The 12,805-nt window shown below is 37.7% G+C and overlaps 1 protein-coding gene across 10 annotated transcripts in view; it reads left to right on the top strand.

Moving 5' to 3' along the window:
* The window catches only part of ENPP2 (ectonucleotide pyrophosphatase/phosphodiesterase 2), a 101,178-nt gene that overhangs the window by 42,001 nt on the left and 46,372 nt on the right, over positions 1-12,805 (top strand). For all 10 annotated transcript variants that reach the window (XM_074352968.1, XM_074352966.1, XM_074352967.1 and 7 more), the window contains 5 exons: positions 456-581; positions 2,578-2,638; positions 4,586-4,683; positions 4,899-4,978; positions 5,750-5,869. In XM_074352968.1, coding sequence (XP_074209069.1) covers positions 456-581; positions 2,578-2,638; positions 4,586-4,683; positions 4,899-4,978; positions 5,750-5,869 — 485 coding nt within the window. The remainder of the gene's footprint in view (positions 1-455; positions 582-2,577; positions 2,639-4,585; positions 4,684-4,898; positions 4,979-5,749; positions 5,870-12,805) is intronic.

Raw genomic sequence — 12,805 nt, 5'->3', positions numbered from 1 at the left:
CGTGTCTGTTTAGGGCTTCAACTTCCAGGTGCATCATCTAGCGGGCAGATTTCATTTTGTGGTTTTGTGGCACCATCACTTGTATTTAAATCAAGCTGATTAAAGTTAGTTGGAAAATAAAAGAGCCCAGCTACTGCAGCTATGCCCGTGACGTAGGTGTTGCAGGCCTTGTACACCATACATTTTATTGGTCTTTTAGGACCAATAGTTTGCAAATGGTTAAGGGTTCCATTTTTCCAAAGGAGCCCAATGGCATTTGGCTTTGTACTCTGATTTGAAAAATTAAAAATCCATCCTATTTGTAAGTCCTCCAAATATCATCTAGGCTGCAGGCCAGCTCTAATTTCACAAGCAGATTAAATGTTGTGGGGTTTTAGCTCTTTTGGTTGGCAGTTGTGGCCTCTTTCATTTGGTTTGCGTGAAGCCATGAACGTGTTCTCTTGTGCCGATTTCAGCTGGAGGCTGGGAGTGCACCAAGGACAGGTGCGGAGAAGTAAGAAATGAAGACAATGCTTGCCACTGCTCGGAAGACTGCTTGGCCAAGGGAGACTGCTGCACCAATTACCAAGTGGTTTGCAAAGGTACATCGGCTTGAACTTGAAAAGAATAAAAACTGGAGACATTCCAAAAGATCTTGGATATTGTGGGTAAAACACCTTGGATGTGGGCTTGGGAGGCAGGACTGGGTGGTTCTTTTCAATTTCACATGCTTCTGTCTGAGTTTTGCTTCTCTGCATTTCACTGATCTGAAATAACATGGAAATAACTCCCAGCTCCATAATTTGATAGAGCCATATAATGAAGAGATTTCTAAAAGAGTTCCTGTCTTGGTTTTAGGCCAGGTTTCCTAGAAGCAGAGCACGAGACAGAAGTTCTGTATGTGGAATTTATTGGGGGGAGTGCTCTGTGGGAGGACCACATAAGTGAGCAGGGGATGTGGGGTAGGAGTGAGATAAGCAAGGATGTGGCCTCAGGTGAAGTCAACTTGGCCTGCTCTACTGCGGGCTCTGGAAAGTAAATCCAAGTTCTTACCCTTGAGGCAAGGGACATGGCTTTTGTACCCACCGGGTATAAGCTGTAAGCCGAGGCACTAGCAGCAGCCTGGGGATGGGGGACCTAGCTGCTAAAGGGGATGGGGCACCAGTAACTCCCTTTATACCCTAAAGCCATGCATGCATGTGTGCTGACTTTGTGTGGTTGATTGTAGAATGTGATGTTTTTATTCCAGTAGTAAATCCTAGTCAGTGGACTGCCGAACGTATAAAAGATGCAGTTTCTGTCTTCAAGGAGTTTAAGTTGCCATGACATCCACTTATAGAAATTAATGGAAAGATCCAAGAATCTTTGTGTAAAGTTTGCAAGTCATTTTTTAGTGGTTAAGTCCTCTTCCCAGCTGTGACATGAAACATTGAAGAAGAGTTTCTGTTAAAAGATTTTAGGGGAAAAGCAAATTTATTCTGAAATATGTGTAATGTTTAGTTGGGGCAAGATGTACTACATTAATGCTGAGTTTTGGAAAATTTCTCTTCCCTACGTAACTGTTGATAAAAGAGAAAATTGAGAATTTATTTCCTTTTCCCTTTTATTTCCCTGGTAAATGTACCAATAAACCACAAAGGCAATCAGAGGAGAAAATAAAGTCCTAGGTGTCATTGGTCATTGAATCATGAAACGTTGGCTGGTTTAAAATTCTAGTTGCAGTACTTTTGTGGTGCTCATGTGTGCACCCTGGGTTAATACACGTGTGGTAAAACATCCCCATTTTAAGGAGCTCGGTACTTACACAACTGTCAGTAGATTCTTGATGAGATTTCCGGTGCTCTTTACATGGGAACAGTTTTTCAAAGTCTTGGTCACAAATGTGACTTACATTCAAGGCATATGATTTTTGTTTCTTTTAGGACAATGTAAAGCAAATGCTTTTTGATAATTTTCATTTTCTCCAAAGTAAACTTCATTTTTTAACCTGAGCTCTTTTCTGTTCGATATTCTTAATAGAAGTAACTCAAGAAAGACATAGGTTTATGCTCTCAGTTTTGGTGGAAGATAAAAGTAAAAGATAGCATTTTTTTTTTAAATTCCTAAACTCAAGGGCTATACACAGATCCATTGGCAAAAAGTCTCTCTAATGCAGTCTTCACCTATCATCCCTGAGTAGTCCAAATCTTCTTCCCCAACTAGAGGGAAGTTGTCATGTTTTCTATGGCTTTGAGATGTTTGGTGGCATAGGAAAAAATGTCCCATCTAATGACCAAACAGTTTATTTCTGGAGGAGAAACAAACATGGAATTTTGTTCACTGACGCCACTAGTGTTTTTATCTATGAACCATCTAGACTCAGAAGGCTCAAATAAACACCACTTGGGGTTATTAAATCTAGACTTTCTCATCATGTATGGGTGTAGTTTAGTAAGGCAAAGCAGACACGAGGCTTTATTTCAGAAGTGCTTTTTAGATGGTGTCCCATAAACAGCAAGTATCAAACAGGACACAGGTCTGGCAATTCTATTCTTCAAGGCTCTGGATGGCATTTATAATTAAATTCACTGATAAAAGTCTACCCATTTTTCCTTACAGGAGAGTCCCATTGGGTAGATGATGACTGTGAGGAAATAAAGGCTCCGGAATGCCCTGCAGGGTGAGTGCACTCTATGAGTATTATGAAGTGTTATGCTTTAGTTGATAAAATATCACAGCTTGTGGATGGATAAATGGTTACAAACAACATAAAACTAAAATCCTCGTATATAGGCAAACTTATGAGTACTTATGAGTAATTTACCAGTCAAAAGCTAGAATGGATCTCTTGAAGTAGGGAATGAAAATTTTTTTCCCTCCTATCACCTCTGCACGTGTTGGAGACTGAATATTCTCTGTGTTTCACCTTAGCTGAAGATTTTACAAATTATATCTAAACAGTACTGAAGACAGAAAGAAACATTTCTGGCAGTGGTTTGTTTTTCCCTGAAGTGCTGCTTTTTTTTTTTTTTTTTTTTTTTGGTGGTGGTGGGGTGGCTGAGGGGAGGACGACAGAACTAAAAATATTATCCAAGATGGTAACTCCAACCAGATGCTACGGAAACTTGACAACCCACTGAAGCGCTGCTCTGCTGGGGTACAGCCAGACTTGAGTGACATCCCACAGCTCAAGTGTGACCAGCATAAGGCACTTATTACGCCTTCCAGGAAACTGTTGAAAATTCATGGACCCTTAAAATGCCTGGCAGAAAATTAGTTTTCTACAAATGTGTTTTCATTAATGCATTTGATTGAGTATATTTTTGTTTTAGGCAGCACAGCCTGGGACACAAAATCCAAGTATTTAGATATTCTTATTTTTGTCTCCTTTTTAACATTAATGAGCTACTTGAACTTCTTTGGACTTTCAGAATGGGATGGCAATAGTTTCTGACTTTTAAAATGTGTTTGGTTCTTTCTGAGGAAAAAGCAATATGTGGTAGAAGCATTGAATGATAATAGTAATGATAATAATGAACTCATATAGTATTGTTCTAAGTGCTTTATATGTCACTCATTTAAAATATGCCTCATTTGGGGAGAGAATAGCTTAGTGGTAAAGTGCATGCCTGGCATGCACAAGGTCCTGGGTTCAATTCCCAGTACCTCTGTTTAAAAAATTAGACAAATAAATAAACCAGAAGTTACCCCCCACACACTAAAATGTGCTTCATTTATTATATGGCTTCAAATGAACTCAAGTCTATGCTTGCTGAATTATCTTCAAACCGTTAGAAACAATTTTGCACATGGTTTAGTATTCTCAAGTCTGATTGACCAACTGTATCTTTAGAATGTAACAAAGGCCCTATTTCATCAGTCGTGCCCTAGTTAGAAGGATAATCTAGTTCTTTATTGATTAATTTTTAGAGAGCTTCAACAATTTAAATTATTTCTGAGATCAATTTATAATTAAACCTAAAATAATTTCTTTATAAGTGTTTCATTCTAGTGACAGGAGTGCTCCTATTTCACCCTCCTCCCTCACTCCCTCCCTTCCTGTATGTGATAAATATTTATGGGAGCCCAGCTATGGGGCCTCAAAATAGAAAGATGAATAAGACGCAAACTGTGCTTTGAAACTAATGAAGAAGATAAACATGTTAATATAACATTATAATATAATGTAAAATATATGAATGATAAAAGAGGTATCAATTCATATCTTAAAGGAATTTAGAAGTGTGAGCAACGAATATTATGAAAGAGCAAATCTTGAGCTGGGTTTTAAAGAATGAATAGGAGTTTTTCAGGTAGTAAGTGGGAGAATACATATTCTAGGCAAATAAAACAGCTTTTTACATTGTGAAAAACCTTTTTGCAAGGCAAGAGGCAACAGTGCAGAAAGCACATTAGGGGAAATCTGGAGTCCAGTCCCTTCCCTGGTCATTTAACTCTGGACTTAAGTCACCACAAATGTTATGTGACTAGAAGTCCAGGCTGATACAGATATCCTCACTGGAAATTTCATCTTGGAAATTCTTGGTTCCAGTTATACAGAATGACTAGAAATAATGCAAACTCTGTGGCAACAGGTTTTCTAAAGCTTAATGTGTTACTGTTTAAGGTTTGTTCGTCCTCCATTAATCATCTTCTCTGTGGATGGTTTCCGTGCATCATATATGAAGAAAGGCAGCAAGGTCATGCCTAATATTGAAAAACTAAGTAAGTCATTTTCATACTGTGTTCTCATCTGTAATCCATGATCTGCACAGTAACCACTAAGCTGTCGGCTTTGAGATCTCTGGCTTTACTATCTGAAATTCCAAAGTGAAGGTAGCACGTTTCTTTGTCAGTTTATAGAATGGATTTCAATTATTTCCATACGTAAAGTGATTCTTATTTGTTCTCTTGCTCTAATATCTGAATTCTGTTTCCAGGGTCTTGTGGCACTCACTCCCCCTACATGAGGCCGGTGTACCCGACAAAAACTTTCCCTAATTTATACACTTTGGCCACTGTAAGTATTTTTTCAAGTGGTGTCAATTCAAAGAGCTGATTTCATCGTGAAATGACTTAAAGGGAAATTTTAAAACATGTTCCTTAGTGTTCAAAGAAAATCTTTCTGTTTTCCATCTTATCTGTATCAGTTGTTCATAGTAAATGCTTTTTACAACTTTGTGGGTGACTGGACTTCACTGCAGCTTTAAAATTGTTTTTTCAGGGGCAGTTCTGTCTGAACACATGCATTCAACCTGTCTCAGATACCACAAGATCTGGTCTTTATTTCCTGAATTTTCAAATAAAAATGTTGACTTTAGGGTTACTGTGTTTTAATTTTCACATACTCCCAATTCTACCTTGCTTTCTTCTTTAAAAAATAGGATTTGTTTATTGAATTAATTTTGGGGGATTTGGGATAGAAACACAACCTAGAGAAAAGGAATAGTGTATTTAGAAGTAGAAGCTTCTTTGGAAGCACATCAGTCAATTTCAATCTAAACGTTAATTTATTGTAATAAAAATTATTGTCGTCTTGCTTAATTGCAACAGTTTAAAAAACCCAAATATTAAATTTCTTATAATCATGTTAAGTTTCTCAGATGGCTTATAATTTGTCCCTAGATAATATTCATGTTTGCACAGACAGACACATACAAAGGTTAAATATGTATATCTTATATAAATTTGGAAATTAAATATTTCTCTAAAACCTTCTATGATAAGAAACTTTATTATAGAACTATTGTGTATGGATTATTTTTAACAATAAATTTGCTTTTCTACAAAGGGGCTGTATCCAGAATCACACGGAATTGTTGGCAATTCAATGTATGATCCTGTATTTGATGCCACTTTCCATCTTCGAGGGCGAGAGAAATTTAATCATAGGTGGTGGGGAGGTCAACCGGTAAGTTTTGTATTTTTGTGTGTGTCTGTGCACTGGAACATTTCATCACCAAATTTTTTACCTGCGAAAAAGATGTGTTTAATTTCCTCATACTTGGCAATGTTTCTGTCTTCTGATACTGTGTATATATGTGTGTACATAGTATATGTATACAATATATACATAATATATGTGTGTACATAATATATGTGTGTATGTATGTGCATATATCTATGTGCATCTGTATTATGTGTGTATATTTATATATGTGTGTATGTGTGTATACATGTGCGTATACAATGTGTGTATATTCACATGTGTTTATGTGCCTATGTGTGTATATGCATGTATGTGTATGTGAGGTTATGAGTATAAAATTGTGAGATGACAAGTGTCTTCATTAGGGTAATAGTGGTGGAAATGGTGACAAAAGAGTGACTTTCAGAAACATTTTGAAGAAGGAATAGTCAGATCTTATAGATTTACTGAATTTGGGGGTACAGTGCAAAAGAAGTGAATGACATGACTGCTGCAAAATTTTGTCGCATCTGCCATATGAACTAGAGCAGCGACACTTGCTGAGGAAAGAAAGGCTCAGTGAAACTCACAAGGAATTTAGGAATTCTTTTGTTTAATCTTTTTTTAAAAAACATTTTAGAAGTTACATATAGTAAATGGAATCCTACCTTGATTCTGGACCAGCAAATTAATACTTTGAAAGAAGTCATCCTGTTTACTTCAGATCAAATAAATGGCTGGTCAGAAAGTAAAAAGGGATGTAGGTGGCTTTCTGCACAATATTTTTCCTGTGACTGTGGGTATGGTCAGGCATCTTGCTTTGGTCAGATGTGAGCAAAGCAGCAACCTAAAACCATGGCTGTAGAATGTGCCGAACTGAACGAAGTGCATGTGACCCTGGCTAGAAGGACCCAAAGCCCTGTAGGAACACATCCCAGTACACGCAGTTGATCAGAAATAGGTGGAGGAAGGGTGGCAAATGTTTCCATCGCATTTCAACTCTGATAGGGAGCTGTGGCTTCCTGGAGCACTGGTTAGGAAAGCGGGCTGGGAGATTTTTGTACAATCTGCCCTGGCAGGAAGAGTGGACAGTGTGTCTGCACACATCCACGTATCTACCTACCTGGAAATGTTTGCTGCAGTCTATGGGCAAAATGGAGAGTATAAAGGAAGAAAAAAAATGGTATTCCTCTTTGAGAAAAGATCATCTATGGTAAAAAAAAAAAATTCATACTGCATAACAAATTAGTATGCAAGGTTAAATATGGGCTTTTCATTAAAAAAGTAAACATTGGAAGACTTCTTGTATGTCTGAAGAAGTGTTTCTTTCTAGTAGAAGTTCTGATTCTGCTGTCTTTATTCAGGCTGGACTCCCAGAAATCTATGATGCCCTACGCTGTAAGCATAGCGAAATTTGTTTACAGGGTGGATTTCACAAACAAAGTTTATGATAGAGGAACATTTTAGGTGTAAATAAAATGATTGAAATTAGAGTTCTGTCAAGCTGTTGCTAGTTGGTCTTTTATATTAATTTTGTCATGGAAGCAAGCTTGCTTGAAGAGCCACAAAAGATATAGAGATAAATAGTAATTTTATCAAATTGGATCAACTTAAAGCAAGTGTTGACATTAGGCTCCCTCGGGGTTGGCATGACTCAGAAGATGAGTCCACATAGTCATTAACTTCTGCAGAAACAGAGCGGAGGGAATGCTGTTAACCTGCTCCATGAAGTGAAGTCTCTGTTTTCACTCTGTTTGCCTGTTTCCTCACTAACTCTCAAAGTTGACACATTTCACCAAGTTTAGTAATTTCCTAGTCCCGACCAAGATTTGCGGTAAAACTGATTTGTGTTTCTGGCTATCTTCTTGAACAAGAGGCCACCAAAAGAATTCCAAAGAGCACAGTAGATTTAAGTTAAAAACACGTTTTATTGAAATTTGGCATGTAGGAGGGATGTATGAACAAAAACTGTAAGAAACTATAAATCCTGTAGAAAAGATGAGTCAATAAATATTCCTTAAGCATTTACACCATCCTCTCAGAGGCTTGTATAGTTCACAGAAAATCACCAGTGGAAAAAATAATTGGGGTGGAGAAAATATTCATAAAAACCTTAGACAGGTTATTAAATTAAACTCAACTTATTTTTACTGGGTGATTAAACCATGAAAGACATTTGGCAAATAATATATGAGTCAGATCAAATGGTGAATAAGAGCCACTTTTATTCTAGTTTGAAATCTAATGTATGACATGAGGCATTGGTATAGTGTCCAACTGAAAATTTGAATCACATCATCAGACTTCCCAAAATAACTTCTATAATTTCATCTCATTTTAAAAAATCTGATATGACCACTGTAACAAAGTTAAGTCAGCTTTTAATTTGTTAACCATCAGAATGCACTAGTAAAAGTTGTCATTCACTGTATGACCCTACATTTCTCCTGCATATTATAATGGAATTCTTTTTTACATTGTTGTTTTGAAACTGTATTTACCTTTTTTTCTTATTACAAAAGTATGTTGCATACTCTTACTGGACTGCGTACGTGTATTTGTTTCTCTGAACAAAATCTCTCTGCTTTAATCCTACAATTTCTAACACTAAGATATCTCAGTGGGGAAATGCCCTGTTCAGGTTAAAGCTGGACTCAGAGAAGTGGAGAATGAATGAGACTCCAAGGGGCTTGCTAAGTGTTCATTTGAGAGACAAGTCCAACTTGAGAGGCAAGTCCTCTGAAGTCATAGTCTCTGGAGGAAGGCAGACACATTTTTTTTTTAATTAATTTTTTTATTGAGTGAAAGAGTCTCTAAATTCTATAGTGCTTTACTATTTTCAAAAGTTTCACACACATGATTTCACATAATCCCGTAATAACCCCTTTCCTCCCCTCTTATATTGCCCCTCCCCCACTCCCTCTCCTCCCTGGCAACCACTAGTTTGTTTTCTGAATCTGTGAGTCTGCTTCTTTTTTGTTTTATTCACTAGTTTGTTGTATTCTTGTTACTTCTCGAGTTGCTTGCCCTACGGTGGTTTTCAGCCAGGATGATGAGGTACTTAGGAGAGACTCTGCTCCCGTTTGCTACCAGACTCATTTCTCTTTCAAATTTCAGTTAAAGTATCCAGTCCCAAATAGCTTTCACTAAGCTCTATCAGCGCTGGCCAAGCTCAGGGACCCTCTTTTGCACTGTCGTATTATTTCTATCATAATCGTGACCATATCATTTCAAATTATTCACATATCTGCTTTAGTCTGTGGGCCCCATGAGGGTAGAGATTTGATATATTTATCTCCTTATATTCAGGACCTAACCTATAGCCTCACACGTTTAGGGGTCCCACTCACTATGTTTTGGATTGAACTGTTCTGTACCCCCATCTGCAGCACGTTTACCTGCACTTCTTCCTGCATTTCATCACTCACGTCCCTCTGGCCCTGACCACCTGGAAGCTCTGTGATTCTGCAGCCTCCCCCAACTCTCACATCTGTAGTTTGTTCTGACTCTTGAATCTCTTGATTGCTCTCCTCCCACTGATACTGAGGCCCCGCCCATTCCTCTGGCCTCCCAGAATTCTACTTATTCCATCTCTTTGCTTTAAAAAAATTTTTTTTATTGAAGTATAGTTGATTTACAATATTGTGTTAGTTTCAGATGTACATCAAAGTGATTCATTTGCACGTGTTATATATTCTTTTTTGGATTCTTTTCCATTATAGGTTCAAAATATTGAATATAGTTCCCTGTGCTATAAAGCAGGTCCTTGTTGTTTCTACTTCTGTGCTTTTGAATGCAAGAGTGTAATTTCCTTGCCAAGAACTGCGAGAAAGACTACAGTAGAAGTTCAGGGTTTTCAAAAGTGTTTTTTGCTTATTTTCTTTTTCAAAACGTCTCCCCTTCTCCCACAGCTGCACATAATACTGAATTTGAGAACGTGTTGGATCTCACATTTAAATCCTCCTGGTCCCAGAGGGAAAGTGTTTAAAAAAATTTAATGTTTTTTTTTTTAAATTCCTGATAACATATCAAGAAGGTATAATATTATTCCCATTTGTCCCCTTTTCAAAATGTGGTATCTAGGACATAGCTGTTGAAAACCCTGCCTCTAGATAAAGCAAAGCGATGGAAGAAATACTGGGATTAAAGGTGGGAAGGCTAAACTCAGTGTCTTCTCAGCTAATTTTTTTTAGCTGTGTTGTTTTACCTATCTCTGAGAAAATTTATATTGCATTCAGATTTAGAATGAGAAATTCATTTCTCTAAATTAACAAGGAACTAGTTTTATGATTTCTGCTTTACAGTCCTCTCTCTCCCCGCCTCCCCCGCCTCCTCGCCCCTTTCTCTCTCTCTCTCTCTCTGTCTGTCTCTCTGTCTCTCTCTCTTCCCTTCCTGACAGCCTGAGAGACTCTTTTTCATTTTTGTTCTTTTGGACCAACATTTTAGTGCCTTTTTTTTTTTTTCTCTGTAATTACTAGATTTAACTCCAGGGTTCTGAAATATAATAATATATGTATAACTTGCAAAGGAACTTTTATAGCTGCTTCTGATCTGATTTAACTTAAGAAACTTTCTTTATGCTTCAGTCTTGTACCACTTGCCAAATCTTGATGGCCCAGCTTCCTTACTGCTAGGATCCTTTTCTTTGAGATTTTAAAATGTCTTTTAATTTCAAGTATTCTCTCTTATCTGTTCATTTTTCGCACTTTTCTGACTGAACTCCCAATTTTCTTTTAGAAAATATGGCTAACATGACTTTTATCAAGAAGCAGGGAGAATTTTTTTGCTTCTTTTTTGAAAGAAATAGAGAATTTTTTTAACCTTTAATTCATCTTTACAGTTCACATTGCTTTTTCTAATTGGCTGATTTTTTTTTCTAATTCCCACGATGTTAATGGTCACTGTAAAAATTTTGGGAAGTACAGAAAAGTGTAAAGAACCAACAATCCTGATTTTGCCACTGAGATAATTTTAGCGCACTTAGCATCTGTCATCTCTCCCAGTGGTCTTTCCTTATAGAACCGCAGACTACTTCCGGTGACCTTTTCCCCTGAGTATTAGTAAGCTAAAAGTTACTCACAGGGCTTCCTGTAGCCCAGATAATGCCAACATCAGCATGTATCCCACCATATAACTTTTGAAAGTGTAGGGTCATCATTTGACAAAATTATATATTTTAAAATTTTCATTAGAAAACCCCAGATTGATCTTACATTTCAATCTGCCAAATATTGCCTAGTACAACTTCCTTGGAAATATCAAGGCACTAGATTTTCTAGGCAGTTGTTTGGCTATGCATACACTATGTTTGTGTCTCTGAAATTAAAATAAGTATGAAAGTAGATCGCTCAGTATAAGAAGCTGATCTCTCTGGTATCTGAGGTGGTTTTGAGGCACCTGCAGGATGTCCAGCACTCAGAGTCCATCTTCTTTGTAGTGGAGGTGCTGACACAAGAATGAATGAAACTCCAGGACCCATTTTTAATCCTTGTTGGCCAGGGGCTACCCGGGAATGCTGGAGTTTGTCTGTAAAGCAGAAGGATACTTTGGACCGAATCCCAGAAGGGTGCTCAGAGCTATCTGAGATCCTGACCTCTCTGGTCCATCCCAGTGGGACAAGGACTCCACTTCTTTCATGTTGATGACGCCCACTAGCAGCTCAGACCTCCAAGGATCTGAGAGGATGCCCTGTGCTCTCCAGCCCCATCCCTCACTTGCTAGCAGCAGCAGCTGTCATTTTGCAGCTGGAGATTTTCAGTCTTCCTGAGGGACCTGGAGATCCTTGCAGAATTCTCCCAGGTCAGGTGTTCCAGACTTTTCTGAAGTCATGGCCAAGCTCCTGGATGCCCCACATCTCCAAATTGCCCCTTTCCTCAAAAAGCAAGGGTTTTTTTGGAGTAAGTAAAACACTGTCAAAATCTGGAGGCAATCAAACCAGAAAAGAGGTTGGTTACAAATCCTAGACCATTTTTGCTTTGGTCTTATAAAAAAAACTAGTTATGCTTCTTTTTACTGTTTGCCACCTAAACTTAAGGGGTTTCTTCTCACAGACTTCTGTTCAATGGGACACTGGCCATCCTAAGCTATTTTTAATGTTCCTAGAATAACTGGATTACATTTATTTCCATTATTGCATAAAAATTAAGATGAAAATTGATCTAGTGTTTACCAAATGCTAAGACACTGTTTTAAGGATTTTATATGTATTAACTCATTAAAGCTTAGACTAGTCCTATACACTAGATAATATTATCTACATTTTAAAGGAAGCTGATGCACAGAGAGCTTAAATAACTTGCTGGAGAACCACGTGCCTGGAAAGTGACAGAGGCAAAGCTTAAACTCCAGCTAGCTGGTCAAAGAGCTCAGGTTCTTAAGTGCTGTATCTTCTGCCTCCCAACAGCTGAGCTGGAAAGAATATTTTAAAAGCCTTAATGACATACTTGGTTCACCAAACTTATCCCAGGAACTTACTCCTAAAATTTCATTTACTAAAAGACTAAGTAAAAAATGCAAGGGGAAATCCAGAATAAAAACTGCCTCCTCCTCAACCCCCATTACATCCACCTTGTTTAAAACAAAACAAGACCAAGTTGGCATCTGTATGCTAAGCTGGGGTTCTCCTCTGTGGGTTTTAATAGTCAAGGGAAGATATGATCACTTGGCATCTTTTGATTAGCAGAATTCTGCCATATAAGTGAGATGTTCAGAAAAATGACCAGAAAAGACAGGTACCAAAGATACTTTTGAGATGAAATGAGTTAAAAAAAAAATGCACACACACACAAAATGCCACTGGAATCACAGCAAAGCTTGAAAGCTTCTGCAGAGAATGTATTGAATAACGCTTATGGAAAGAATAATTCTGACTTCCAGATGTGAAAAAAAAAAAGATTGCAAATATTGGGAAATTTATGGTGGGGTATTGGTCGTATAAGA

Source organism: Camelus bactrianus, chromosome 25 (genome assembly GCF_048773025.1).
Source record: "Camelus bactrianus isolate YW-2024 breed Bactrian camel chromosome 25, ASM4877302v1, whole genome shotgun sequence".
Lineage (NCBI taxonomy): Eukaryota > Metazoa > Chordata > Mammalia > Artiodactyla > Camelidae > Camelus > Camelus bactrianus.
The sequence above is the reverse complement of the archived record's forward strand: the minus strand, read 5'-3'. Positions and strand labels throughout refer to the sequence as shown.